At 56.4% G+C, this 23,948-nt stretch overlaps 1 protein-coding gene across 4 annotated transcripts in view; it reads left to right on the top strand.

Annotated features, from left to right (window-relative positions):
* The window catches only part of SAMD11 (sterile alpha motif domain containing 11), a 76,953-nt gene that overhangs the window by 32,776 nt on the left and 20,229 nt on the right, over positions 1 to 23,948 (top strand). For all 4 annotated transcript variants that reach the window (XM_064396788.1, XM_064396787.1, XM_064396789.1 and 1 more), the window contains exons 5-7: positions 328 to 452; positions 12,428 to 12,520; positions 20,408 to 20,569. In XM_064396788.1, the coding sequence (XP_064252858.1) occupies positions 328 to 452; positions 12,428 to 12,520; positions 20,408 to 20,569 (380 nt within the window). The remainder of the gene's footprint in view (positions 1 to 327; positions 453 to 12,427; positions 12,521 to 20,407; positions 20,570 to 23,948) is intronic.

The following is a 23,948-nucleotide window of genomic DNA, read 5'->3' as shown; positions in this document are numbered from 1 at the left end:
TCTTTCAGTTTTTCCGTGCTAGATGTGAGTCCTGGCCCACGCAAGTTATATCTGGCAGGGCTGGGATCAGCAGCTCTGGCAGCTGCAGGGCCCTTGATGGGAAATGAGAGGGGAGCTGGGGAAGGGCTTTGAAATCCCCAAAACCCAGGAGAGGTTACGGAGGCGCCCGAGGGAGGGAGGGAGGGAAAGGGGGGAGAGCTCTGCTGCAATCCAGCCGTGCTGGAGCACACAAAACCCTCTCCCAGCTGTGCTCAGATTGGGGGAAATTAAATTCTGGGGGGTGCAGGTGGGATTTCCTTAACGTGGGGTGTCTGTGCTCTGCTGCAGCCGCGACAGCGACCTGTCCACCATCATCTCCAACCTGCACCAGAGCCGCCAGCTCGTTATGCCAGAGAGCCAGAGCCGCTGTGAGTTCAAGAGGAACCCCCTGGACGTGGGGCTGGCAGCAGCAGGTGAGGGCTGGGCACCTCCTGCTGCCCTGGCCTCGTGTTTTCCCTCCCCTCCTTCCCCTCCTGTCCCCGTTGTCCTGTTGGTTTTTTTCCGTGCTGCGTTTCAGCTGTCGGAAACCTGGTGGTGTTGTGGCTGAAGGTGGAGGTGGGAAGGATTTCCTGGTGGTGGTGAAGCCCCTTTGGAGGTTTTTGGGCTTTGGAGATGCCAGTGTTGTTGTCAGAGGCAGTGCTAATGGAGCTTGTGGCAGCACGGGGCTGCAGTGTCCCCAGGGCTGGTGGCAAGTGAAGCAGAAAGGCCTCGCTCAGAGCATGATTGGATTTGTAATTTCATTAATCTGAGGTTCCCCACGCTGCTGCCGGGCCTGCCAGCTCCTCTGGGAGCAGCAGTGGTTGGGATTCTGGGGCTGCCTGGCAGGTTTTGGGTTGTTCCCCTGGTTTCAGCTGCAGCCAGTGTGGAACCACAATTGCTCCTGAGGATCCTGCCCTGGGTGTCAGGGAGGGGTGTGGGGAACTTTGGGCTGCTGGCAAACGTGCAGGAGTCAGCAAGTGAGAGTCTGGGGTAAAAAAACCAAGATCTGCTTGTTGAGTGCAGCATCCTTCAATTAGAAGTGAAGGTAGAGGAAAAAACTGGGGTTTCTGTCAGTTTTTATGCTGCTTTATACAGTTCTATACCCTGCTCTTCCAAATCAGAGCTGGGTCTCTCTGTGTGCTGTTTTGGGCCTTTTCAGAAAGCCTGTCTGGTTGTGGGGCCGTTTGTGTATTTTGTCAGTCATTCTGCTGAGTGTGTGAGTGAACCCCAAATCCAGAGGGAGCCCCACACCTGACACCCTTTGGGAATATCTTCGGGGGGTGAAAACTTAAATCACATCTTCAGGATGGGTTCAGGAGGGATTTGTGGTGTGTGTGTAAATCAGCCATGGCAGCTCCAGACTTTGCTTTCACAGCTGAATCTCCAATCTCATCATTAACAATTTCCCAAAGCCCCTTTCCCTGCACAGCTCCAAAAGCCAAGCTGGCCATAAATCCATTTTTCCCTGTGACCCTGCTGGAGTCTGTGTGGCTCAGCTGACCCTGGATGTCAGAATGGGTTTCAGTGTTGTTTGCTTTGCAGAGAAACTGCTGGGCTTGATCAGCATTGCTGGAATTCTCTGAGACCTGTGGCATTCCAGAAATGCAAAGGGTTCTTCTCATTCCCACCAGGAGAAAAGATGAGGTGTAGAAGTTCTGATTCCTCTTTCTTAATTGGTGTTTGAGCTGCTCTGGTTTGTTTCTTAGATTAAGGAATGGCCTCAAGTTGTGCCAGGAGAGGTACAATATTAGGAACAATTATTAGGAACAATATTAACGATATTAGGAGCAATTTCTTGGGGGGAAGCTTTGGAAGAGGCTGCCCAGGGCAGTGGTGGAGTCACCCTGGAGGTGTTCAGGTCACCTGGGGATGTGTGCTGGTGGTGCTGGGTTAATGCTTGGCCTGGCTGCTCCTGGAGGTCTTTTCCAACCTCTCTGATCCCGTGAAATATTCAGGAGTGGAAAAGAAGAGGCTCAGGCACACAGGAGGCCACCAAGGCAGTGACCAAGCTCTCAAGGACAGGTTTGGGGTGTTTCAGGTGGGCACAGGAGGCGTCTGAGGGGACAGGGGCTTTGTCACCTGTCTCCAGGGCCAGCTCCACTCTGGATTTTGCGGCTGGTTTTGCTGGGAGGGGAGCTGGGTGATCATGAATTGTTAGAGAATTTTCAGAGGTGGTTCTGGCTCGGACTGAAGGACTGGTTGTTGTTGCTGTTGTTGTTGTTGAAACCATTTTGTTCCAACAAGAAGGGCAGGGGAACTTTGCCCCCAGCCCTGTGTGTTGGGTTATGAGAATCTCCCCTCCTAAAGGCACCTGGAGATAAACAATGCTCAATAAATGATGCAGAGGCCACTGGGTTCAAGAAGTCCTGCATCACTCCTGGCTGGGAGCTGCAGGGGCTCTCCCTGGTATCTGCTCTGAAATGTTCTGCTGCTGGTTTTTGGAGAGACATCTGCTCTGAAATGTTCTGCTGCTGGTTTTTGGATAGACTTGGGTCCCAGGGAGGGCAGGAGGGCTCTCTGGAGGCTCCTGTGCTCCCCACGGAGCTCAGAGTGATGCTGGAGCAGGGCTCAGCAGTGCCTGCTCCTCCCTGCCTCAGCTCCGGGGCAGGACTGGGAGCAAGGACAGCACAAATGGCAGAGATTTGCTGATTGCCAGCCCGTGGGGGCAACAGAAAGGCTGAGGCTGGCAGGGTTGGCTGGTTTGTGATTAAATCTGGGAGGGAATCCCTTTGCTTGTTCTTACAACCAGGATTAGAGGCGGTGCTGTAGTTTCAAACAGCTTGGGCTGGAAAATCATCAATATCACTGGGTCTGGAATGGTCTTTGAAATGCAGAAAGGGGCTGAAATGAGTGGAAAATGATTGTGTGTGGTTCTGGGGCTTTTGTGACTTCAGGAAGGTGGGAAAGGGCTCAGGGCAGAGCTGCCAGGGCTGGGGGTGAGGTTGGCTCCCTGAGCCAGCCCTTGGCACTGCCAGCCTGCACAGGAGCAGGGAGGAGAAGCAGTTTTGGTGATTCCCCAAGCCCCCAGAGCAGCTTCCCTACAAAGCAGGGCTGCTCTCTCCTCGGCTGACCCTGCAGGTGGTTCCCTGCTGTCCCTCCTGCCCCGCTGGCTCTGCAGTGGGGAGTGCTCTCCTTGGTGCTAATTGAGCTGCAGCTGGGGATGGAAGGGAAGGAGGAGAGGAAAGCTTCGTGGAGTGGGGTCTGTGCTTCCCTGGGAGCAGCCTCAGAGGGTCTCCAAGTGCCTGCCCCGTGCTGCTGTGTTTTGCACGCTGCTGTGGGTCCTGAGGCAGCATTTTCCACCCGGTCCCGAGGCTCTTAATTCATTCCTGTCCTGCAAAAAAATCCTGTTAATTTCTCCTCTTTCTCTCCTCAAACACCCTCTGTTCTGCAGTGCCAGATTTCATGGGTTTCCAGTTGCACTAGGACTATTTGCATGGATAGAAGTGGAGGATTCAGGCTCCCTCATGCTAGAGGAAGGTGGGTAGCTCTTCCCTCTCTTCCTTCTGCCCCCTGTGCCTCAGGGGCTTGGTGTGGTGGCTGGAGATGTTCTGAGAGGGCACACAGGGGAGACAGAGCCTCAGCTCCTGCCCCAGGCAGGGAGAAATTCACTGTATTTCTGCATTAAACACCTGGGGCTGAGGCTGCCCTGGCGGTGCTGGGGGAGGCAGCAGCAGCAGGGCAGTTTTCTGTGGGGCAGAGCTGCCAGAGAGGCTTTTCCAGGGTTTTTTTTTTGGTCAGTGGGATGGGAATGACAAGCCCTGAGAGCCTTGGCCCTGTGGGAGCAGGGACGTGTGGTTCCTGTGGGAATGTCACAGGAATCACACTGGGGACAGTGTGGCACCTGCTCCCTTAGGGATCCTGTGCTCCTGGTGCTTTTGCAGCCTGGAGGAGCAGAGATCACCCCCAGGTGTCAAAACCAGCCCAGAGCTGAGCTGCGTCCCCATGAGGGGATATTTTCTGTGTCCCCATGAGGGGATTTTTTTCTGTGTCCCCGTGAGAGAATTTGTTCTGTGTCCCCATGAGGGGATTGTTCTGTGTCCCCATGAGGGGATTGTTCTGTGTCCCCGTGAGGGGATTGTTCTGTGTCCCCATGAGGGGATTGTTCTGTGTCCCCGTGAAGGGATTGTTCTGTGTCCCCGTGAGGGGATTGTTCTGTGTCCCCATGAGGGGATTTGTTTGGTGTCCCCGTGAGGGGATTTGCTCTGGGCTCACCCTCTTGGCCCACCTTTCCATGTGGTGCCCTGTTGACTGAGCAAGGGAGAAGGAAGGATTTTTGGGGGCTGTAAAGAGATGAAAATGTGAGAATTTAGGGGTTTTTATTCGCAGTGCGGGTGCCCAGCTGACTGCACAACCCCTGGGCCCTGTGTCCGCCATGGCCACCACAGAGGCCTTGCAGTGACCTCGTTTGCCTTTGCACCGGGAGCCAGAGCTTTCATATGCTAAGGAGGAGTTAATATTGGGGATGAAAAGGAATTGGGATCAGGGATGTTGCTGCTAATGGCTCGAGACAGGATCCCAGCACAGGGCTGCTCTGGGGCTGCAGACGTGTTTTCATTTAACCAAGCCAAACAACAGGCAAAAAAAGCGCCAGCCTTTATTGGACTGCTGCCTTAAATTGAGCAGAAAATCAGCACCAAATGGGCATCCAGGAGCTGCAAGGCCAGGCCCTGTTGTTGACTGTTTTCCCTTGAAGGACAATTGTTTACCTTGGCAACGTGAGGGTCGGGGCTCTGTCCCTGCTCTGCGTCCCCTGGGCTGGCAGCTGGAGCACTGCCCCCTCTCTGGGCTCTCTTTAACTTTGTTTTTACACCTCCTGAGCCTTGCAGGAGCGGGATGTAACCCAGAGCCTTTTGTAATACCAGCAGAGGTCAGGGGAAGGTGGGAAAAGTCATGGTGGAAGCGTTTCCCTTGGCTGTGCCAGCAGGTCAGTGCAGGGATTTCGCTGTGTGAGTGCTCAGGTTTTACTCTTGGCTTTGCCCCTGCTGGAGGAGAAGGAGCTGAGGCAGGTCAGGGCCCTGTGGTTGGAGTTCAGTTAAGCTTGGAAAAGACCTCTGAGATCATCCAGGCCAGCCTGGGCAGGGCTCAGCATCCCTGGTGGCTCCTGGTGGCCCCTGGCCTCCTCAGTGCAGGTGGAGGAGCTGGGTGGGGATGTCCCAGGGTTAAATTGTGCCCCTGTCACCCTGGGGGCTGTCCTGCTGCTGCCCTGTCCCCAGGTACAGCTCGTGGTTCCACAGTGCCCAGGGAGCGAGCAGCCCTTTGTGCAGGCTTATTGAAGTGATTTAAGGATGGAGGGCTGGCCATGGGAAGGGTTTTATTAATGATTTGCTGTGAGCAAGAAGAGGCTCAGCTGCCTGTTCCATTCATTTTTTCAGCTCTGCACAATCTTTTTGTTCCCAGTTCCTTCTCCTCCCTTTGCTTCTTTCCCTTCCCTGCTCTTTCCCCTCCTCCTCCTCGCATTTCTTTCTTCTCAAACCCTTTTCCCCCCCACTTCCTTTTCCACTCTTAATCCCCATCTCTCACACACACACATCCTTCTTCCTTTCCATTCCTCCTGCTCCTGGTTTCCTTGTCCTGGTCCCTGCCCTGCCTCTCCCAGCTCCTGGGGAAGAAGACAATTTGGAGCTTTTCCTCTCTGCTCTCAGCTGAGAGGCTCCTTCCCTCAAGCCAATCAATGGGAGCCTTTCAGCCCCACTGGGGCTTGGCAAACACGAGATCAATAAGTTATTAGCACCATTCTGTCAGCTGTAATGTGGAGATTGATCGGGGCCGGGGCTCCTGCTTGCTGCCTGGCACTTCCCCAGCCTGATAAAGATGACAGATTAAGGGAATAAGAAAAAGGAATTAAGGAGTCTGGCTGTCAAAGCTGTCACGGGCTGGAGGAGCAGCGTTTTTTTCAGGGGCTGAATGAGTGCAATTGGACATTTAAATGGTGCTAAGGGGGTCCAGCCCCACCAGCAGCTCTGCTGGGAATCGCTGCCCTCAGCCCTGCCTGTGCTGAGGAAATGCTCTGGAAGGGGCAGCCAGGGAGCTGGAGCAGCTCCTGAGCCTGCAGGGGGACAGGGATGCTGTCCCTGGTGACAGTGACATCCCCAGGGCTGAGGGAAGGGGCCAAACAAGCTGTGCCCCAGAGGTTTGTGCTCTCAGAACCCCAGACCCACGGGAAGGGAATTCAGTCCCATCCAGTGCCTCCCCTGCCATGCAGGGACACCTTCCATGGTGCTCCAAGCCCTGTCCAGCCTGGCCTGGGCACTGCCAGGATGGGGAATTCATCACCTGTCTGTGCCTGTGTCTCTGGTTTGTCAGACTTCCCACTGGAAGCTGCTCCTTTCCAGGCAGGAAAATGAGCCTCCAAAAGGCCTGGACTTGCAGCCCACTCTGCCAGCTGCGTTCTTTAAATCTTTTCTAAAAGAAAGTTGAGATTCACAAGTTTGTGATTGCTAAAAAGCCTCTCTGCAGCATATAAAATTAATTCAGATCTCTCTCTTAAGTGCAGTATATCCTTTCCGTGAGCGTTTTTCATACCATGAATATTTACCACCTTTCTGTGGCTTGGGTGCATGCTGTAAAAATGAATTTTGTGAGAACCTGGGAGCCAGGGGGGTGTTGGAGCACCTTCCCTAATCAGCAGCCTGGTGTCAGGCAGGCAGCAGGACGGCTCCAGCATCACCTGCAGCTCCCTCTGCGTCCCTCCTTGGCACCTGAAATGCTCCTGAGATGAAGGGATGTTCTCTTCAGGGGCTGGGTTGCAGCTGGGGAGGTGGAATGTGAGGAGGTGGGAGGCAGCAGGACCCTGAGGATGGTGGCAGGAGAGGCAGAGGAGCTGGGGAAGGGGATCCAGGCTGCTCCCCGTGCCCAGGGAGGGCTGGGGTCCCCTGGCAATCCTGCTCAGCCCCCTCTCTCCTGGCAGCTGCGCCTACCTGGCACCTGGGGAGGGGTCAGGGACCCCGGGCCAGCCTTTGGGGTGCTGCTGTGAGGTGCCCTGAGATCAGAGTGCTGGTCTGTGCCTCTCCTTGGAGCCCTGCTGTGCTGCTGGGGGCAGTGGCTGCACAGCCAGGCTGAGCAGACTCCTCCAAAAACCCTTGGGTCACTCAGCATTCCTCCTCCTCGCTTTGTAAAGAGCCATGGCCCTGTCCCAGCCCTGCCTGCCCTCTGTTCCCTGCTCTCCTTTCTGTGCCCAGCAGTTTCCTGGGGCAGGGAGCTGCAGGGGATGCTCAGGGAGGGCTCACACACAGCCTGGCTGGGCTGGCACAGCCCTGGGCAGCAGTGCCCCCCTGCCCTGCTGTGCCAGGCTGCTCCTGCCGGGTCTCAGCGGCCTCCCCAGGCAGATCAGGGTGTGGGGAGACAGCCCAGGGCACTCACTGAGGCTGGAGCTGCTCCTGCCATGTCCCAGCACCATTTCCTGACCCTCTGCCAGGGCATTGCTGCTTTTATTTTGCAGCTGCTTTGGCATTAGAGACCCAGCAACATTCCCTGTGCCCTCCTTCCCTGCTGGAGCTCTCCCTGCCCCGGGAGCTGCTCTGGGATTGTTCCAGGACCCCAAATCCCAGAAGCTGACTGCTTCCCTGCCCCCAGCTTCCCCAGTAATTTTTTGCCCCCCATTCTTGTTGCCCCCAGTTAAATCATGGCCTGTTCTTCCCGTGACCTTGTGCTTCCCCTGCCTTTGTTCTGGGGATTCCTGCTGGCCAGGGCTGGTGCCCATGGATGGATCCCCCTCTCCAGCTTTTGTTGGGAGCAGCTCTGGGCCTGCTGAGCCCCACTAGCTGGGGCAGCCCCTCACAAAGCCCCGTGGCTGGGAAAGGGGGTGCCCAGGGCGTCCCCAGAGCTGTGGAGCTGGGCACAGGGACACGAGGAGTGCCTGGGATGGAGCTCAGCAGCTCCTCTGCTGGGAGCTGTGCCTGCCAAAGGAGAGTGGGGAGAGGCTGCCAAGGCATCTCAGGCTGCCCAGTGGGGATTGTCCTCTGCAGGGCTGGGGTTAAGAGCCAGGGAGGATGTTTTTCCCTCTCTTAAAATGATGGGAAGGGAGATGGGAGAGGAGCTCTGGTCCCGTTGCTGTTGGCTGGCCCAGCCTGGGTGGTTTCCCGTGGAAGTTGGCTCCATTCTGTGTTTACTCACGATCTCGTGGTCCAAGAAGCTTTCAGAGCAGCCCCAGTGCTGGGATGGGGAGCGTGAGATAGGTCTGCATGCCTTCCCTTTGTGCTGGAGCAGGAGCACAGTGCACAGGATTTTGGTGCAGTCCCTGGGCCGAAACTGGTACCCTTTGCAGCCCCTTGAGCAAAAACCTCCTGGACTGCCCTTCTCCAGGTGACCCCCCTGCTCAGCTCTCCCCACGGGTGCCCTGGTGCAGATTCCCTGTGCAGGGTGGGATAAAGCCCCTCAGTCTTTGGGGAAGCCTGGGGATAGGGTTTCTAATCTCCCCAGACTTAGGCTCCCGAGTGCTCTCCTGAAAGCTGATCAGGAGGCTTGGGCTTCTTAGATGTGTTGGTGAGGATGCCTCTTAAGCCAGGCAGCCCTGCTGAGTGCAGGGAGGCTGAGGATTAGAGCAGGGCAGGAGGCAGAGCAGCCCCCCGGGCTGGCTGCCTCGCCAGCTGCCTCGTGGGGCTGTGCCCACCTCCCTTCTGCTGCTGCTGCAGCGCCTGGCTGAGCCCAAGCAGGGCACACAGGGCTGTCCTGCCCAGCCCTGCCTGCATGCCCCTCTGCAGGAGTGCAGCAGGTGAGTGCTGGGCCTGCCCTGAAAGAGGGGAGGGAAAAATTCCGCTCTGAATTCTGCAGCTCTGGGGGGAAACGTTGGATTTTGTCTCCAGATGCTCCCTCTGAGCTGCCTCGGCAGGCCACCAGGAGCCTGGGGTGTGCTGTGGGGTCTGGGACCTGTGTGGGAGCCTGGCTGAGGGGTTTGTGCTCGGGGTGGCTGGCAGTGGGTGCTCAGCTTGCCTGGGGCTTCCCCCAGCCCCCCTCCCTGCTGTTACTGCCCGGCCTGCCTTCATAACTCTGCACTTCTGCTGATAATGTCTTTCATTTTCAGCTGTAATATTAAAAACTGCCCAGATTTGGCTTCCTTTCAGCTGCAGCGCTCTGCAGGAAGGCAGGGCAGAGGAGGCAGAAGCGGGGATTTGGGGACCAAAGCCCCAAATGCCTGCCCACCCTTTCAGGGGGCTGCTGCCTTCTGCAGGTGCCTGGGCTGGGAGCAGAGTCTGCCGTGGGGCTCTGTGCTCCGTGAGCAGCAAGGCACTGAATGCACAGCCTGTCTCTGCGAGGGTGCTGAGACATCCAGGAGCTGCTCTGCCAGCTCATTTGCAAAACATATTTGGTTTTGCTGCTGCTGCTGCTGCAAAGCCAGGGGGGTGGCCACTGGCTGCTCCCATCGCGGTGCCCTGGCCCTTTGTTGGGGCACAGAGGGTTTGGGTGGAGATGCAGGGCTGGGTGGGGAGTGCAGGGTGCTCTGGAGGGGCTGGCAGAGCTGGGCTGGGGTGGTGAGGAGGAGAGGATGGGTGCTGAAGCTGTGAGCTGTGAACTTGAGCCCCGGAGCTGGCTGTTAATTGAGTCATTAAAGCAAGTGGGACCTGCCTCTGCAGCTCAGGCAGCAAAGGTGGGGTTTGACTTCTTAAGACACTGAGCTGGGACTCAGCAAAGTGGAGTTCAGTCCTGTGCTTGCTCCTGGCTCTGTGCTTTTGGGGTTGGATCATCCTTGTGATGATGTTGATGCTCTTTATTCCCTTTCCTTGCTCACTGTGTCTCTTGCTGGTTTAGTCCCCACACTTCTGGGGCCAGAGGCGTCTCTGCCACACTGCAGGGCTCTGCCTGAACTGAAGAAACAGATGAAAAAGAGGAAATTCTGAGATTCAGTCACAGAATTCAGGGGGGCAGCCCAAATGCAGCCTCAGGCTCGGTGAAGCTGGGGGCTGGGAGGGTCCCCTGGGGATAAATGGGGGATAAATTCCCATTCTGCAGGGAATGGGACTCAGGACCCCCCCCCTCTGTGCCAGTGCCAGGTGTCAGCCCTGGCTGCTGCCCTGAGGGATGGGGCACAGGGAGCTGGTGCCAGGCCAGAGCTCCTTCAGATCCTGATCCTGCCCTGGCTGGGAGGGAGATGGGGCTGCTGCTGGGGGGGAATGGGCTGGGAAAGCTGGGAAAACTGGGATGGGAAAACTGGGATGGGAAAACTGAGAAAGGCTGGGAAAACTGGGAATGGGCTGGGAATGGCTGGGAAAACTGGCAGTTGCTGGGAAAATCTGGGAATGGCTGGGAACACTGGGAAAACTGGGAATGGCTGAGAAAGGCTGGGAATAGCGGGGAATATCTGGGAATGGCTGGGAATACTGGGAATGGCTGGGAATAGCAGGGAATGGCTGGGAGCACTGGGATATCTGGGAATAGCAGGGAATGGCTGGGAATAGCAGGGAATGGCTGGGAGCACTGGGATATCTGGGAATAGCAGGGAATGGCTGGGAGCAGTGGGATATCTGGGAATAGCAGGGAATATCTGGGAATAGCAGGGAATGGCTGGGAGCACTGGGATATCTGGGAATAGCAGGGCCCGGAGCAGCGTCTGCCGGCAGATGGGCCCGGGGGTGGGAGAGGAGCAGCGGGAGGGAAGCAGGGATGGGGGGAACGAGGTGCCTTGGCAGAGCTGTGAAACCAAGGAATCTTCACTGCTCACATTCCAACTGCTGTCACATGGAGCCCGTGCTTCTGTCACCAGCTCTTTTCCATGGAGACTCCTCTGCCTCCAGCCCGGGCTGGGAGGGGCGAGCGGAGGGGCTCGAGTTGTTCCAAAGCCACAAATCCTGGCTGAGAACAGCCCCGAGGAGGAGCAGGATTCGTGATCTTGGCCTCCAGCGCTGGGGGTTTGCAGTGGCAGGGCAAAGCTTCCAGGAAAATCAGCGTGAGGGATGCAGCATTCCAGGGGGAGGGAGCTGGGGGCTCTGCGTGTGCTCCCCCCGAGCTTGGGACGCTGACAGTGCTGTGCAGGAGCTGTGTGAGGGGTAAACTGAGGCAGGAGGAGGGAGGAAATGCTGATTGTGTGGACAGGCAGCTGGGATGTGGGTGCTGAGAGAGCTCCAGGGCTGTCAGGGGTGCTTCTGTCCTCCTTCCCTGGTCCCTCTGTTCTGCTGGGCTCCCTTGGCTTTGGCTCCTGCACGGTCACACGCCTCTGCATCGTCCCCAGTGCCAGTTTTGTCGAGGGATTTGGTGACAGGGTCGTGGCAAGCTGAGTTTGGAGGCAGCCTGTGCTCTTTAAAGCCCTGAAATGCCACTTGCAGCTCGCTGGGCAGAGGCACCTGCTGGGGCTGCTGTGCTCAGCCCTGTGCTCTGATCCCCGATAAATCCCTGCCACGGCTGCAGCCTGGGCTGCTCAGCTGCAGTGCCGGTGATGGGGGTGATGCTGAGTGCAGGGGACAGTTGCTGGGCTGGAAATGTCCCCTGGAACAGCGAGGATGTTGTTGTTGTTATAAATAGGAGCGAGGGGGTTTGTAACCTTCCTTAACCCCCACGTTCCGGGCAGATTGCAGCAGCCTGCCGGTGTTCGGGCTCACAGGCAGAGCCAATCCTTCCTCACTCAAATGTGCTGCTTGTTTGTGAGGTTTTTTTATTATTATTATAATTTTCTTTCTTTTAAGATGCTGCATCTTTAACGAGCCCTTGATAGATGAGAATTTGATGCTTGCAGTGACAAACAGGCTCTTCCTTCCTGCCCATATGCACCATCATGCTTTCAGTTTCCCCAGCGTTATTAGGGGAGGATATTGATTCGAAATCTGCTCGGGGACGCTGTAATTGTGTATTAGAGATTTGGTGTTGCTTCGGAGGGCTGCAGTAATGCAAAAGGCTTGAGTGTTTCCGTGCAATCCAGAGGGGGAAGATTGCTGAGGACCTTGAGGTTTTGAAGGAGGAGGGGGGAGGGAGGGGGAGAGACTGAGAGAGAGAGAGAGAGACAGAGATACTGTGGTAGGAAGATTCAGAGATCTGTTGTGCTTTTTTTTTTCTCTTTTTTTTTTTTTTTTTCCTTCCCTGTGTTGTTTTTTTCCTCCCCTTCCTCTCCCCCAGTTGCTTTGCATCAGGGCATGAAAGGAGTGGAAACACCGGGGGGACAAAAGGCACCAGAGCAAATGATGAAACTCAGTAAGGAAATCAACTGGATTCAGAATTTATGGCTGGAAAACGTTGCATTGATCAGTGTATGAATAGTCATTATGTGCTTTTGGGCTGCGTGATTAGGAAAGCAGATCAAGGCTCTCAAGATGATGATTTTTCTTACTTTCATTTTTTTTTCCTCTCTCTGCTGGTAATATCAGTGTGTGTGTGTGTGTGTCTGTGTGTGAGAGAGAGCAGCAAAATACCAAAGTCTCTCTGGTCGCTCCTGCAAGGAGGAAAGTGCAGCCTTCCCTGACTCTCAGCTCTCTCATCTCTCTCCCAGATGAAATTTTAGGCAAGAGAAGAGTATGTTCTCCCAACAGCAGCAGTGAGTGTCCTTTGGAGAGCAAGAAAGCCCGAAGTGAGTCCCCGAAGGGTAAGTGCTGCTCTCCCTCCCCCATCCCCTTCCCCTTTCTTCTCCTTTCCCCTGAGTGGAACTTAATTGAAATTAAGGAGGGAGGGCTGTGGGGTGGGAGCTGTGTCTGGCACTGGGGGTGCAGGAGGAGGCTCTGCTTTTCCTTTATCTCCTCGGAGGGAGCCTTGCAGGGCGAGAGAGGGATTGCCTCTTAATTACTGTAATTGCTTGATGATTAAAAAAAAAAAAAAAAAAAAAAAAAAAGGAGGCTGCAGCCTTCAAGGTGGATTTTAGGGGTGTTGCTACTTTTTCAGGCAGAATGTCTCGGTGACATGTTTAATATGAAAGGTTCACACGGGCTTATCGTGCTGGCATCTGCTCCTTTAAAGGGAAAAAAGGAGCCTGTCAGGGAGAATGGGGCTGCTGAGTTTTCTCTTATGCATTTATGGCAGCGTTCCTATAGAGATGGAATCTGCAGAAGGTTTCTCTATTTAGGGTTTGGTTTGTTGTTTTTTGGGTTTTTTTATCTCTTGATTTGCCTTCCAGTTCTTTGCTATAAACAGGATTTTTAAACTTTCTTTACGACTGGCAAAGTGGGCTGGGTAATGGAGCCTGCACTTAATGAGTTTGTCTCCAGGTTGAGTAAATGAGGTTTTGCAGGCCGTTTACTTAAAGGCTTTGTTGTTAATATCGGGCTAATTAGCTGTCAGTAATACCCACCTCCATCCCTCAGCCTGCACTCAGAGCAGCCGAGTGAGGCTGGATCTCTCCGTGGGCTTCAGCCCAGCTGAGCCTGTGCCAGGGGTGGATTCCCAGTGACCCATCCAGGGAATCTCCGAGGGCAGCAGTTTGTCCTGGAGCCTTCTGAAAGCACCCACTTGGTGTTCTGCTTTGTAAAGATGCATTGTGGGGACCTGTCCTGCATCCTGCCTGCACAGAACGTTCCTGTTCCTTCCCTCCTCGAGCCCCAGTGATGCTCTGAAGGCAGAATTCTCTGAGAGGTTGAGTGCTGGTGTCACTCTATGGAAAATCCTAAATCCTCTCTTTGATGTAACCCTCTCCTGCCCAGTAACTCTTTCATAGCAGCAGAAATGCCTCAGATTTTACTGGGAACCCTTTAAACTGCTCCTCCTTGTGTTTTCTGTGATTTTTTTTCCCATCTGCTCTATTTGTGCTATCCCTGAAATGTTTCTGGTGGCTGTGCAGGTGAGTTCCAGGTGATGCTTCCCCAGGTCCATGAACAGATTGGTTCCATCAGGCCTGAGGCTCCTGGGACACACATTTTATATTGTAACCTCCCTGCTGAGGTTGTGCCCCCGTAATTCCAAGTTTGTGGCTGAGAACTGAGTGCAGGGAGCAGAACCTGGGGGGCCTGGCTGGGAATGGGCTGAACTTTACCCAAGCCACGTGAAACCAAGGGATTGCTTTGGATTCATCCTAAAAAAGTGCCTGAACTGGCACAGGTGGATGTTTTTGTGAACTCATTCTGTCCCTTTCCTTTGGCCTTCCCACCTTGATTTCTGTGGCTGAGGGCAGGGTGAGGAGCTCTGGGCTTTGCAGGGAGCACTCAGATCTGAATCCTGCCCCTTGGCTCCTGGAGTCTCAGGGATTCCCCCAGCTCTGTAACGGAGGGGTTCCCAGGAAGCCCTGAGTAAAGCAAAGTTTTATTTTCTGCTCCCACTTTGAGGTGAGACAGAGTGGAAATTCTGGGGCTTTAGCTGATCTCCCCTGGTTTTTATTAAACCCTTGGGGAGTTCCCTCCAGAGCTGTGCAGGAATTTTAGCCCAGGCTGAGCTGATGCTGGAGTTCCATTGGAATGGTGAAGAGCTGAGGTTTCTGTGCTCTGGGGCTGTTCTCTCTTGTGAAAAGGGGGTGACAGGAGGGGGCTGCCCCAAGGTTTGTGTCCCCAGCAGTGACAGAGCTGCCACCCTGCTGTGGTTCCAGCAGCATCCCTGTGCCATGGGGAGAGCAGTCCCTGTGTTCCCAGCTCTGCCTGGGACCTGCAGCATCCAGCTCCTGTGGCAAAGCATTCCCAAAGGGATGGGCCTGATGGATGCTCACCTGGATCTGGAGCTGCTCCTGGGCACTGTGGGGCTTTGGCCGGGGCCCAGAGTGCACTTTGGGTTTGGGAGTGGGAAGGGAGGCAGGGGCTGGCTGGAATTCAGCATCCCATCAGCCCCACGCGTCCTGCTGGAGGAGCCAGGGCTGCAGCATCTCCTGGGAAAATCCAGGAGATTTTCCTGCAGCCTGGCGGTCCTGTGCCTCGTGGAGGGGCTGCTCCTGCAGCTCCTGCATCCCTGGGGTGGTGACGGGCTCCAGGCAGGATCTGCCCCTCTCCATGCCAGAGATCCCAGCAGGATCTGCCCCTCTCCATCCCACACTGGCCCTGGGAGCAGCTCTGGCTCGGGCACAGCTGGGCTGGCTCTGGAGGAGCCTCTTTGGAAGAGGAGCCTCTGGAAGGGGAGACTCTGGAAGAGAAACCTTGGAAGAGGAGCCTTTGGAATGGGAGACTTTGGAAGGGGAGCCTCTGGAAGAGAAACCTTGGAAAAGGAGCCTTTGGAAGAGGAGTCTGTGGAAGAGGAGCCTTGGAAGAGGAGCCCTGGAAGAGGAGCCTTTGGAAAGGGAGGCTCTGGAAGAGGAGCCCTGGAAGAGGAGCAGTGACCCCGTGGCTCTGCTGGCGCTGCCGTGGCCGCTCCTGGCGTGGTGAAGGGAGCAGAGGCAGCCAAGGAGATCACTGCTGCTCCCTGGCTGAGTGAAAAAACACCTGTAGGGCTGGAAACCCTTCCAGAGGGAAGCAGCCTCCATCCCTGCCCTGCCCCCTCCCCAGAGCTCGCTCTGGAGATCAAAAGGGAGCCCAGCCCTGTCTGGGGGGAAACGGAGCAGAACGTTCTGGGAGCCAGGGCTGGGCAGGGGGGACACGGCTCCTTCCCAGTGGAAGGAACCTCTCCTGCCTGCCTGCAGAGCTCCTTCCCAGTGGAAGGAACCTCTCCTGCCTGCAGAGCTCCTTCCCAGTGGAAGGAACCTCTCCTGCCTGCCTGCAGAGCTCCTTCCCAGTGGAACCTCTCCTGCCTGCCTGCAGAGCTCCTTCCCAGTGGAACCTCTCCTGCCTGCCTGCAGAGCTCCTTCCCAGTGGAAGGAACCTCTCCTGCCTGCCTGCAGAGCTCCTTCCCAGTGGAAGGAACCTCTCCTGCCTGCAGAGCTCCTTCCCAGTGGAAGGAACCTCTCCTGCCTGCAGAGCTCCTTCCCAGTGGAAGGAACCTCTCCTGCCTGCAGAGCTCCTTCCCAGTGGAAGGAACCTCTCCTGCCTGCCTGCAGAGCTCCTTCCCCAGCTCCTCAAGACTGGAGGGTGGCTGGAGGATGGGGAAGGGAAAATTGGGAAAAGCGTTTCATCCTGCTGGAGCAGCTGAAAAATCCGTGTGGTGGGAGCTCAAGGAAGTGGGAGAGCAGGCTGGATGGAGTGATGGGAGAGCAGGCTGGAGCAGGCTGCATGCAGTGCTAGGAGAGCAGGCTGGAGCAGGCTGGATGGAGTGCTGGATGCAGTGCAGGATGCAGTGCTGGGAGAGCAGGCTGCATGCAGTGCTGGATGCAGTGCTGGATGCAGAGCAGGCTGCATGCAGTGCTGGATGCAGTGCTGGATGCAGAGCAGGCTGCATGCAGTGCAGGATGCAGTGCTGGATGCAGAGCAGGCTGCATGCAGTGCTGGATGCAGTGCTGGATGCAGAGCAGGCTGCATGCAGTGCTGGAAAGCACACGTAGGGAAGGACCTGGGGCTCAGCCCCTGCATGGGGATGAGCTGACAGGCTGCTGCTGCTGTGCTGCCATCCTCTCTGTGCTGCTGGGGACCACTTAAACCAAAACAAGATCTCTGCCTGACAGAGGAGCCCAGAACCAGGGCCGGACTGCAGCTGAGCAGTGACATGTCCTGGAGAGGCCGTGAGCACTGAGATGTCCTGAAGAAGCTGTGCAGCACTGAGATGTCCTGGAGAGGCCGTGAGCACTGAGATGTCCTGGAGAGGCTGTGCAGCACTGAGATGTCCTGGAGAGGCCGTGAGCACTGAGATGTCCTGGAGAAGCTGTGCAGCACTGAAATGTCCTGGAGAAGCTGTGCAGCACTGAGATGTCCTGGAGAGGCCGTGAGCACTGAGATGTCCTGGAGAGGCCGTGAGCACTGAGATGTCCTGGAGAGGCTGTGCAGCACTGAAATATCCTGAAGAAGCCGTGCAGCACTGAAATATCCTGAAGAAGCCGTGCAGCACTGAGATGTCCTGGAGAAGCCGTGCAGCACTGAGATGTCCTGGAGAAGCTGTGCAGCACTGAGATGTCCTGGAGAGGCCGTGCAGCACTGAAATATCCTGAAGAAGCCGTGCAGCACTGAAATATCCTGGAGAAGCCGTGCAGCACTGAAATATCCTGGAGAGGCCGTGCAGCACTGAGATGTCCCGGAGAAGCCGTGCAGCACTGAGATGTCCTGGAGAAGCCGTGCAGCACTGAGATGTCCCGGAGAAGCCGTGCAGCACTGAAATGTCCTGGGCTCTGCAGGACCCCAGTGCCCAGGAGCCCGAGCTGCCCTGGCTGTGCCCTGGCAGAGGCTGGGAGGTGGCAGAGCAGGGCTGGGCTGCTCAGGGGGCTGTGCTGGGTGTGCAGAGGGCCCAGCAGATGCCTGGCCTGGCTCTGCCTGCCCGGGGCTGTGCCAGAGTCCATTTCACACCTGGCGGCTGCGGGAGATTTGGCGGGATCAGTCTCCCGCATTACCCCTGGTAATGACAAAAGCAGACAGCAAAGCTCCAGCAAAGCTGGAATTACTGCTGGCTGAGTCATGTGAAATCTTCCAAGTTTTAAGCATGGAAATCCAGCCTTTCCCTGGATTCCTCCTTCCTCTCAGCCTCCCCTCGCCACCCCCATTCTCCCTCCCCTCCTCGCACCTGAAATCTGCTCTGCGGCTGATCCAATAGAGTTTATGGTAATTAAGTGTTATTAAATCCCCTCCCCCCTCCCTTTTTTTTGCTCTAATGACACAGCTGTGGGGGGGGAAAAAAATCAGTGTTTTTCTAAATCAGGTCTGTGGCTTTGCTCCTGAGACCTTTGGGTAAGAGCATCAGGAGGGAACTGAAACTGTGAGCTTCTGCGTCCCTTGGGGGAGGAGGAGGAGGGAATCCTCCCTGCTGGGAAGGAGACCTGGCAGGGAATTCTGCCCTCTCCTCCCTCCCCTGCTGCTTCCAGGGGTGTCCTGCAGCTTTGGGGTGGGGCTGGGGGAGCAGCCCCTGCCCTTGGGGTCTGGGTTTTGGGGCTGGGGGGTCCAGGGCAGGGTGGGAGCCCAGCTCTGACCCCGGCAGGGCTGGGAGCTGCCCAGGGAGAGGCAGGGGGTGCAGATGTGTGTCACTGGGGCACGAGGCTGCAGGGCAGCCAGGCTGTGTGGGGAGAGCCCTGGCCCTGCTGGAGGGCTGAGCGAGCTGGAAGCATTTCCCCTTTGCTCTGGGGAGCCAGGGGTGCAGGCTTTGTGTGGAAATGTTGTGCAGCTCACGCTCTACTTCTACAATTATTATTATTATTATTATTATTATTATTATTATTATCATCATAATAATTGTTATTATTATTATTTATTCTTTCAATCACCATAATTACTATCATTATTATTATAGTTACTCATTATTCATTGTTATTTATTTTTATATTTTATCATTGTTATATTTTATTTTTATTGGAATGATGATGAGCTAATGATGATGATGAGCTGATGATGATGATGATAAGATGATGATGATGATGACGATGACGATGTTTCCCTCCCCTGTTTTGGGGAGGGGGTGGTGCTTTCATCACAACCCGTGGGAAGTTTCAGCCCCCAGAGGCCCAGCCCCGTGGGGTGGGTGTCAGACAGAGGCAGCCCCAGTCCTGTGCTCCCCCAGCCCCTGTGTGTCCCCGGCTGTTCCTGGCTGCCCCTCTCTCACCTTGCTGATGGGAGCCCCTCTCTCCCCGGTGGCACAGCCCCTCCCCGCAGCATTCCCAGCGCCTGGGCTGTGACAAGTGCCACCCCCGCGGCTCTGGGGCCAGCCCTGCAGCAGGAGCTGGGACACGCACGGGAGGGTGGCCCTGTCACCCTGTCACCCCAGCCTGCAGCGCTGCTGTGACTGCCAGCGCTGCCACCCCCCTTCCCCGCGCCGGGGAGTTCCTCTCTGAGTAATGAAAAGGCTTTGCCTGTGGGGAAGATCCGAGATAAAATAGTGTTGGAGCAGCCAAGGCGGGGAGCAGTAATTACTGCGAGCTGTGCTTACAGTAAACACAAAACCCCTGCGGTTCTGCTCCCTGCCTGCCGGGCTGGGATCTCCTGCTGCACGGATGGACACGGAGGGGGGCTTGGGAGCCCCCCGGGTGAGGGAGAGGGGCAACAGCCTGCTCTGGGTGTCCCTCTGGGGCTGGGCAGCTGGGGCCAGCTCTGTCCCTTGGCTGGGTGGCAGCTCTGTCCCTTGGCTGGGTGGCAGCTCTGTCCCTTCAGGGAATGGCAGCTCTGTCCCTTGGCTGGGTGGCAGCTCTGTCCCTTGGCTGATGGCAGCTCTGTCCCTTGGGGATGTGGCAGCTCTGTCCCTTCAGGGAATGGCAGCTCTGTCCTTTGGGTGGATGGCAGCTCTGTCCCTTGGGGATGTGGCAGCTCTGTCCCTTGGTGGGTGGCAGCTCTGTCCCTTGGGGATGTTGTAGTTCTGTCCCTTGGGTGGGTGGCAGCTCTGTCCCTTGGTGGGTGGCAGCTCTGTCCCTTGGGGATGTTGTAGTTCTGTCCCTTGGGTGGGTGGCAGCTCTGTCCCTTGGTGGGTGGCAGCTCTGTCCCTTGGCTGGGTGGCAGCTCTGTCCCTTCAGGGAATGGCAGCTCTGTCCCTTGGTGGATGGCAGCTCTGTCCCTTGGCTGGGTGGCAGCTCTGTCCCTTGGTGGATGGCAGCTCTGTCCCTTGGCTGGGTGGCAGCTCTGTCAGGCCTTGCTCTGCTGAATTCTTAGTTACCAACAGGTTTATAAGTTCTTTCAAGGAAAAATTAGCGGAGTGAAAAACAGTTAACAAACTGTTCCTGTAGAGGAAAAATGGTCTACACCTGCAAAACCAAGAGATCTGACCCAAAAAAATCAGTGAAGAAAATGTGTGAGCATATCTAGAGAGAGAAAATTATTAATAGACACATTCCACAGCCCTTACCAACCAGTGAGCTGGGTTTCACTGCGTTGCTGACCAGTCGAGTTTAACACAGAATCCCAGAGTCACTGGGCTGGGAGAGACCTTCAAGACCCTGGAGTCCAACCCAGCCCCAACACCTCAACTGAACCCTGGCACCCGGTGCCACACCCAGGGATGGGGACTCCAGCACCTCCCTGGTTCCTGGGAATTCCCAAAATCCCCCCAAAATTCACAGTTTCCCCAGTTTGGAAGAGACATTCAAGACCATGGAGTCCAACCCAGCCCCAACTCAACCCTGGCACCCAGTGCCACACCCAGGGATGCTGACTCCAGCACTTCCCTGGTTCCTGGGAATTCCCAAAATCCTCCCAAATTCACAGAATCCCCAGGCTGGAAGAGACATTCAAGACCATGGAGTCCAACCCAGCCCCAACTCAACCCTGGCACCCAGTGCCACACCCAGGCTTTGTCAAAGACACCCAGGGATGGTGGCTCCACCACCTCCCTGGGCAGCCATTCCAGACCTTCATCACCTTTCTGTGAAAAACTTTACCACCCTTTCTGTGACAAACTTCATCACCTTTCTGTAAAACACTTTCCCCTAACACCCAACCTGTATTCCCCTTGCTGCAGCCCGACACCCCCCTCTGATATTCCCTATAAACACCACCGGTGTGAGCGAGGTCCCAGCTTCCCTGCAGGTGGAACCCGAGCCCCAGCTGCTTTATCTTTGTGCCTGTGTCCCCAGAGACGTCGCAGACGCCGGTGCTGGAGGAGGTGGCTCAGATGACCCCGGAGGAGCACTACAGGCGCATGATGTCGGCGCTCAACGAGCACGGCGCCTTCGAGGAGCAGCAGCAGCAGCGCCTCTACCAGCTGGCCAACAGCATGGCAGTGCCCAGCCACGGAGGTGGGGCTGGCACCGCGGGCACCGTGGGCTCTGCTGCCGCGGGGGTGGGCTGGGGGACGGCCCCGAGCCAGGGGGTCACTTGGGGTGGAGATGGCACCGAGCCCTGGACTTGTTTGGGAGATGGTCCCGAGCCCTGGAGTCGTTTGGGATGGATTTGGGAGATGTTCCTGAGCTCTGGACTCATTTAGGATGGGTCTGGGAGATGTTCCTGAGCCCTGGAGTTGTTTGGGATGGATTTGGGAGATGTTCCTGAGCTCTGGACTCATTTAGGATGGGTCTGGGAGATGTTCCTGAGCCCTGGAGTCGTTTGGGATGGATTTGGGAGATGTTCCTGAGCTCTGGACTCATTTAGGATGGGTCTGGGAGATGTTCCTGAGCCCTGGAGTCGTTTGGGATGGATTTGGGAGATGTTCCTGAGCCGTTCAGTTGTTTGGGATGGATCTGGGAGATGTTCCTGTGCTCTGGACTCAATTAGGATGGGTCTGGGAGATGTTCCTGAGCCCTAGAGATGTTTGGGATGGAGATGGCCCCGAGCCCTGGACTTATTTGGGATGGGTTTGGGAGATGTTCCTGAGCCCTGAATTCCTTTGAGATCGATCTGGGAGATGTTCCTGAGCTCTGAACTCATTTGGAATGGGTCTGGGAGATGTTCCTGAGCTCTAGACTCATTTGGGATGAGGCTGGGGGATGTCCCCAAGCCCTGGACTCATTTGTGATGGGTCTGGGAGATGTCCCCAAGCCCTGGACCCATTTGTGATGGGTCTGGGAGATGTTCCTGAGCTCTGGACTCATTTGTGATGGGTCTGGGAGATGTTCCTGAGCTCTGAACTCATTTAGGATGGATCTGGGGGATGTTCCGGAGTCCTGATCTCATATGGGAGATGTCCCCAAGCTCTGGACCCACTTGGGGAGGGTCTGGGGGATGTCCCTGAGCCCTGTGGGCACTTTGGGGTGCATGGGCTGCAGTGCTGGGTGTGTGTCACGCCCTGGTGGTGCTGAAGGGGTTCCTCAGAGCCTTTCTCCATCTTCGTGGAGCAGTCTCCCCTTGGCTGGCTGTAGGTGCTGCTTCCCTCTGTCAGCAGCCCTGGGCTGTGCTTGTCCTGCTGAGGGCTCAGCAGCTGCAGTGCTCTGTTTGCAGGGGAGGTGAGGGGGGTCCTTCCCTTCTCTCCAGAGTTTGTGTCCATCTGAGCATTGGGGATCTCTGCAGTAAGATGTGGGCTGTGGAGCCAAGGGGGGAGTGCTGGCAGTGCCAGCCACCCCTGGCATTTCAGGGTGGGCATGGTGAGGTGGTGTCGCTGCCTGCTCCTGGGGCTGGGGCAGTGTCTGGAGCTCCTGAAGTGCTGGGATGAGTCCCACTGGCGCTGGGGGCTGCTGGAAGGATTTCCCAGGCTTTTGGAGGGAGCTGCTGCATCCAGCACGTCCTGGGCTGTGCCTAAAGGGGGCACCAGGGCCTTGCAGCATCACCAGCGTCCCTCCAGGGGTGGAGCATGCCTGCACAGGTCCCTGCACAGCTGGAGGATCCCTGCACAGCTGGAGCATCCCTCCACAGCTGGAGCATCTCTCCAGGGGTGGAGCATCCCTGCACAGGTGCGAGCTCCTCACCTGCCCTCAGGTGAGCAGAGCCTGCTGCCACTGGCCCAGTCTGCCCCAGCAAAGCCGTGCCCTGTCCCCAGTGCTCCCCACAGGGGAGGGGGAGAACTCGGCTGCAGCAGGCAGAGGAGGGATGTGCAGAGGGGATGCTGGTCTGAGGGCTGGAGAGTGTCTGAAGGGAGGGATGTGCAGAGGGGATGCTGCCCAGAGGGCTGGAGTGTGTCTGAAGGGAGGGATGTGCAGAGGGGATGCTGCCCAGAGGGCTGGAGCGTGTCTGAAGGGTAGAGCCATGCCAGGATGTGCCCAGTGCTGCTCCCTGCCCGAGGTGTGCAGGGCTGGCACGTCCCTGCCTGGCTCAGGAGCAGAGCACCAGCAGGAGCTGCAGGAGGAGCTCTGCTCAGAGTGTGAATCCCCAGGGCTCCTTGTTAGGTTAATGAAGAGGCTGTCTTCTTTTCCACTCTGTTTGATTTGATTGGCTTCTCTGGGGGCAGGAAGGGATTGCTGTGGAGGAAGGATTTGCTTATCGGGCACAAACACAAACCTGCCCCGGCCCCGTGGGGAGGTGGCACCAGCTGGGCTGGGCTGTGCCAGGCCCTGCAGAGCCCCTGCAAACCCAGCTCTGGTGGTGAGGGGCAGAGCTGTGTGCCACAGGGCTGGGATGGCACGTGGGAGCACGCACAGGGAGGGACAGGGTGTGACAAAAGGGTGGCACTGAATATTCAGCCGTGACTGGAGCCTGGCAGAGCTTGGGCACAGCACAGAGCGTGGGGGTGACCAGGGTGGGGACAGAGCCTGGCCATGGGGGGCTGCTGGCCACAGGGACCTGTCCGTCCCACCAGTGTGTGCTGGATCACCCCCTGCCCCCAAAATAACGAGAGGAGCTCATCACCTTGAGCCTGACGTGTTTGTGTGGTGATGATTGAACTCCCTCATCAGCATTTGTTGGGGGGTCACGCTGGGGATTTGGGGTGGGCAGGGGGGGAGAAGGAGCCTGCACGGGCAGACTCGCTCGGGGAACACTGACAAGACACAACTTGGTGTATTTTTGGATTGTCTCCACACCACAGGAGCTCTGGTTGGGCTATAAATTATTAGTGCCGGTACAAAGCGCAGTTTATCTGCGGGCTCACACGGAGGCACCAATAACATTAATAATTTAAAAAATGTTAATAATTTAGAAATCTTTTTTTTTTAATTGCTTTTCAAACCCCCCCCCCCCTCCTCCTCCACCCCCGTTCTCCCAGTGGCATTCATCCCACATTCTGCATTCAGTCTGTCTCCGTGCCTGGAACCTCCATCCGCCAGCGTCCCGCTGTCAATCAATCTGATTTCCCAACTGTCAGAGTGCGGGATTGTAAATAACAGATCCTCGGGGGGGCCCGGGCAGCGGGGAGGGGGAAGGGGCAGCAGGGGGGTGTGAGCGGGGGGGCTCTTGCGGTCACTCGGGATCAATGCGGCTCCTGCAGCTGGCTGCACGCCAGCCTTCTAAATTACAGCCGCCGTGGCAATCAGGAGTGACCCGGGCTTTTCAGATAATTAATTTATAAACATTGCAAGGTTGCACGGTCTGCCTGCCTCGGCGAATTCTCTGGGTTGGTTTGTTGTTTTTTTTTTTTTCTTCAGTGATCTGATGGTGTTTGGCTGCTCCCTGCGTGCTTGTACGGTTCAGAGTTGTCGTTTCAGTGCTTGTCCCCTCGGCTGGGCGTGGGGACAGGGACGGGAATGTGGCCAGAAATTGGGGCACTGCTGTCCCCCTGCTGCCAGCACAGACAGCAGCTGTGGGAGCATT

The sequence above is a fragment of the Passer domesticus genome, chromosome 22, assembly GCF_036417665.1.
Source record: "Passer domesticus isolate bPasDom1 chromosome 22, bPasDom1.hap1, whole genome shotgun sequence".
Taxonomy (NCBI): Eukaryota; Metazoa; Chordata; class Aves; order Passeriformes; family Passeridae; genus Passer; species Passer domesticus.
The sequence above is the reverse complement of the archived record's forward strand: the minus strand, read 5'-3'. Positions and strand labels throughout refer to the sequence as shown.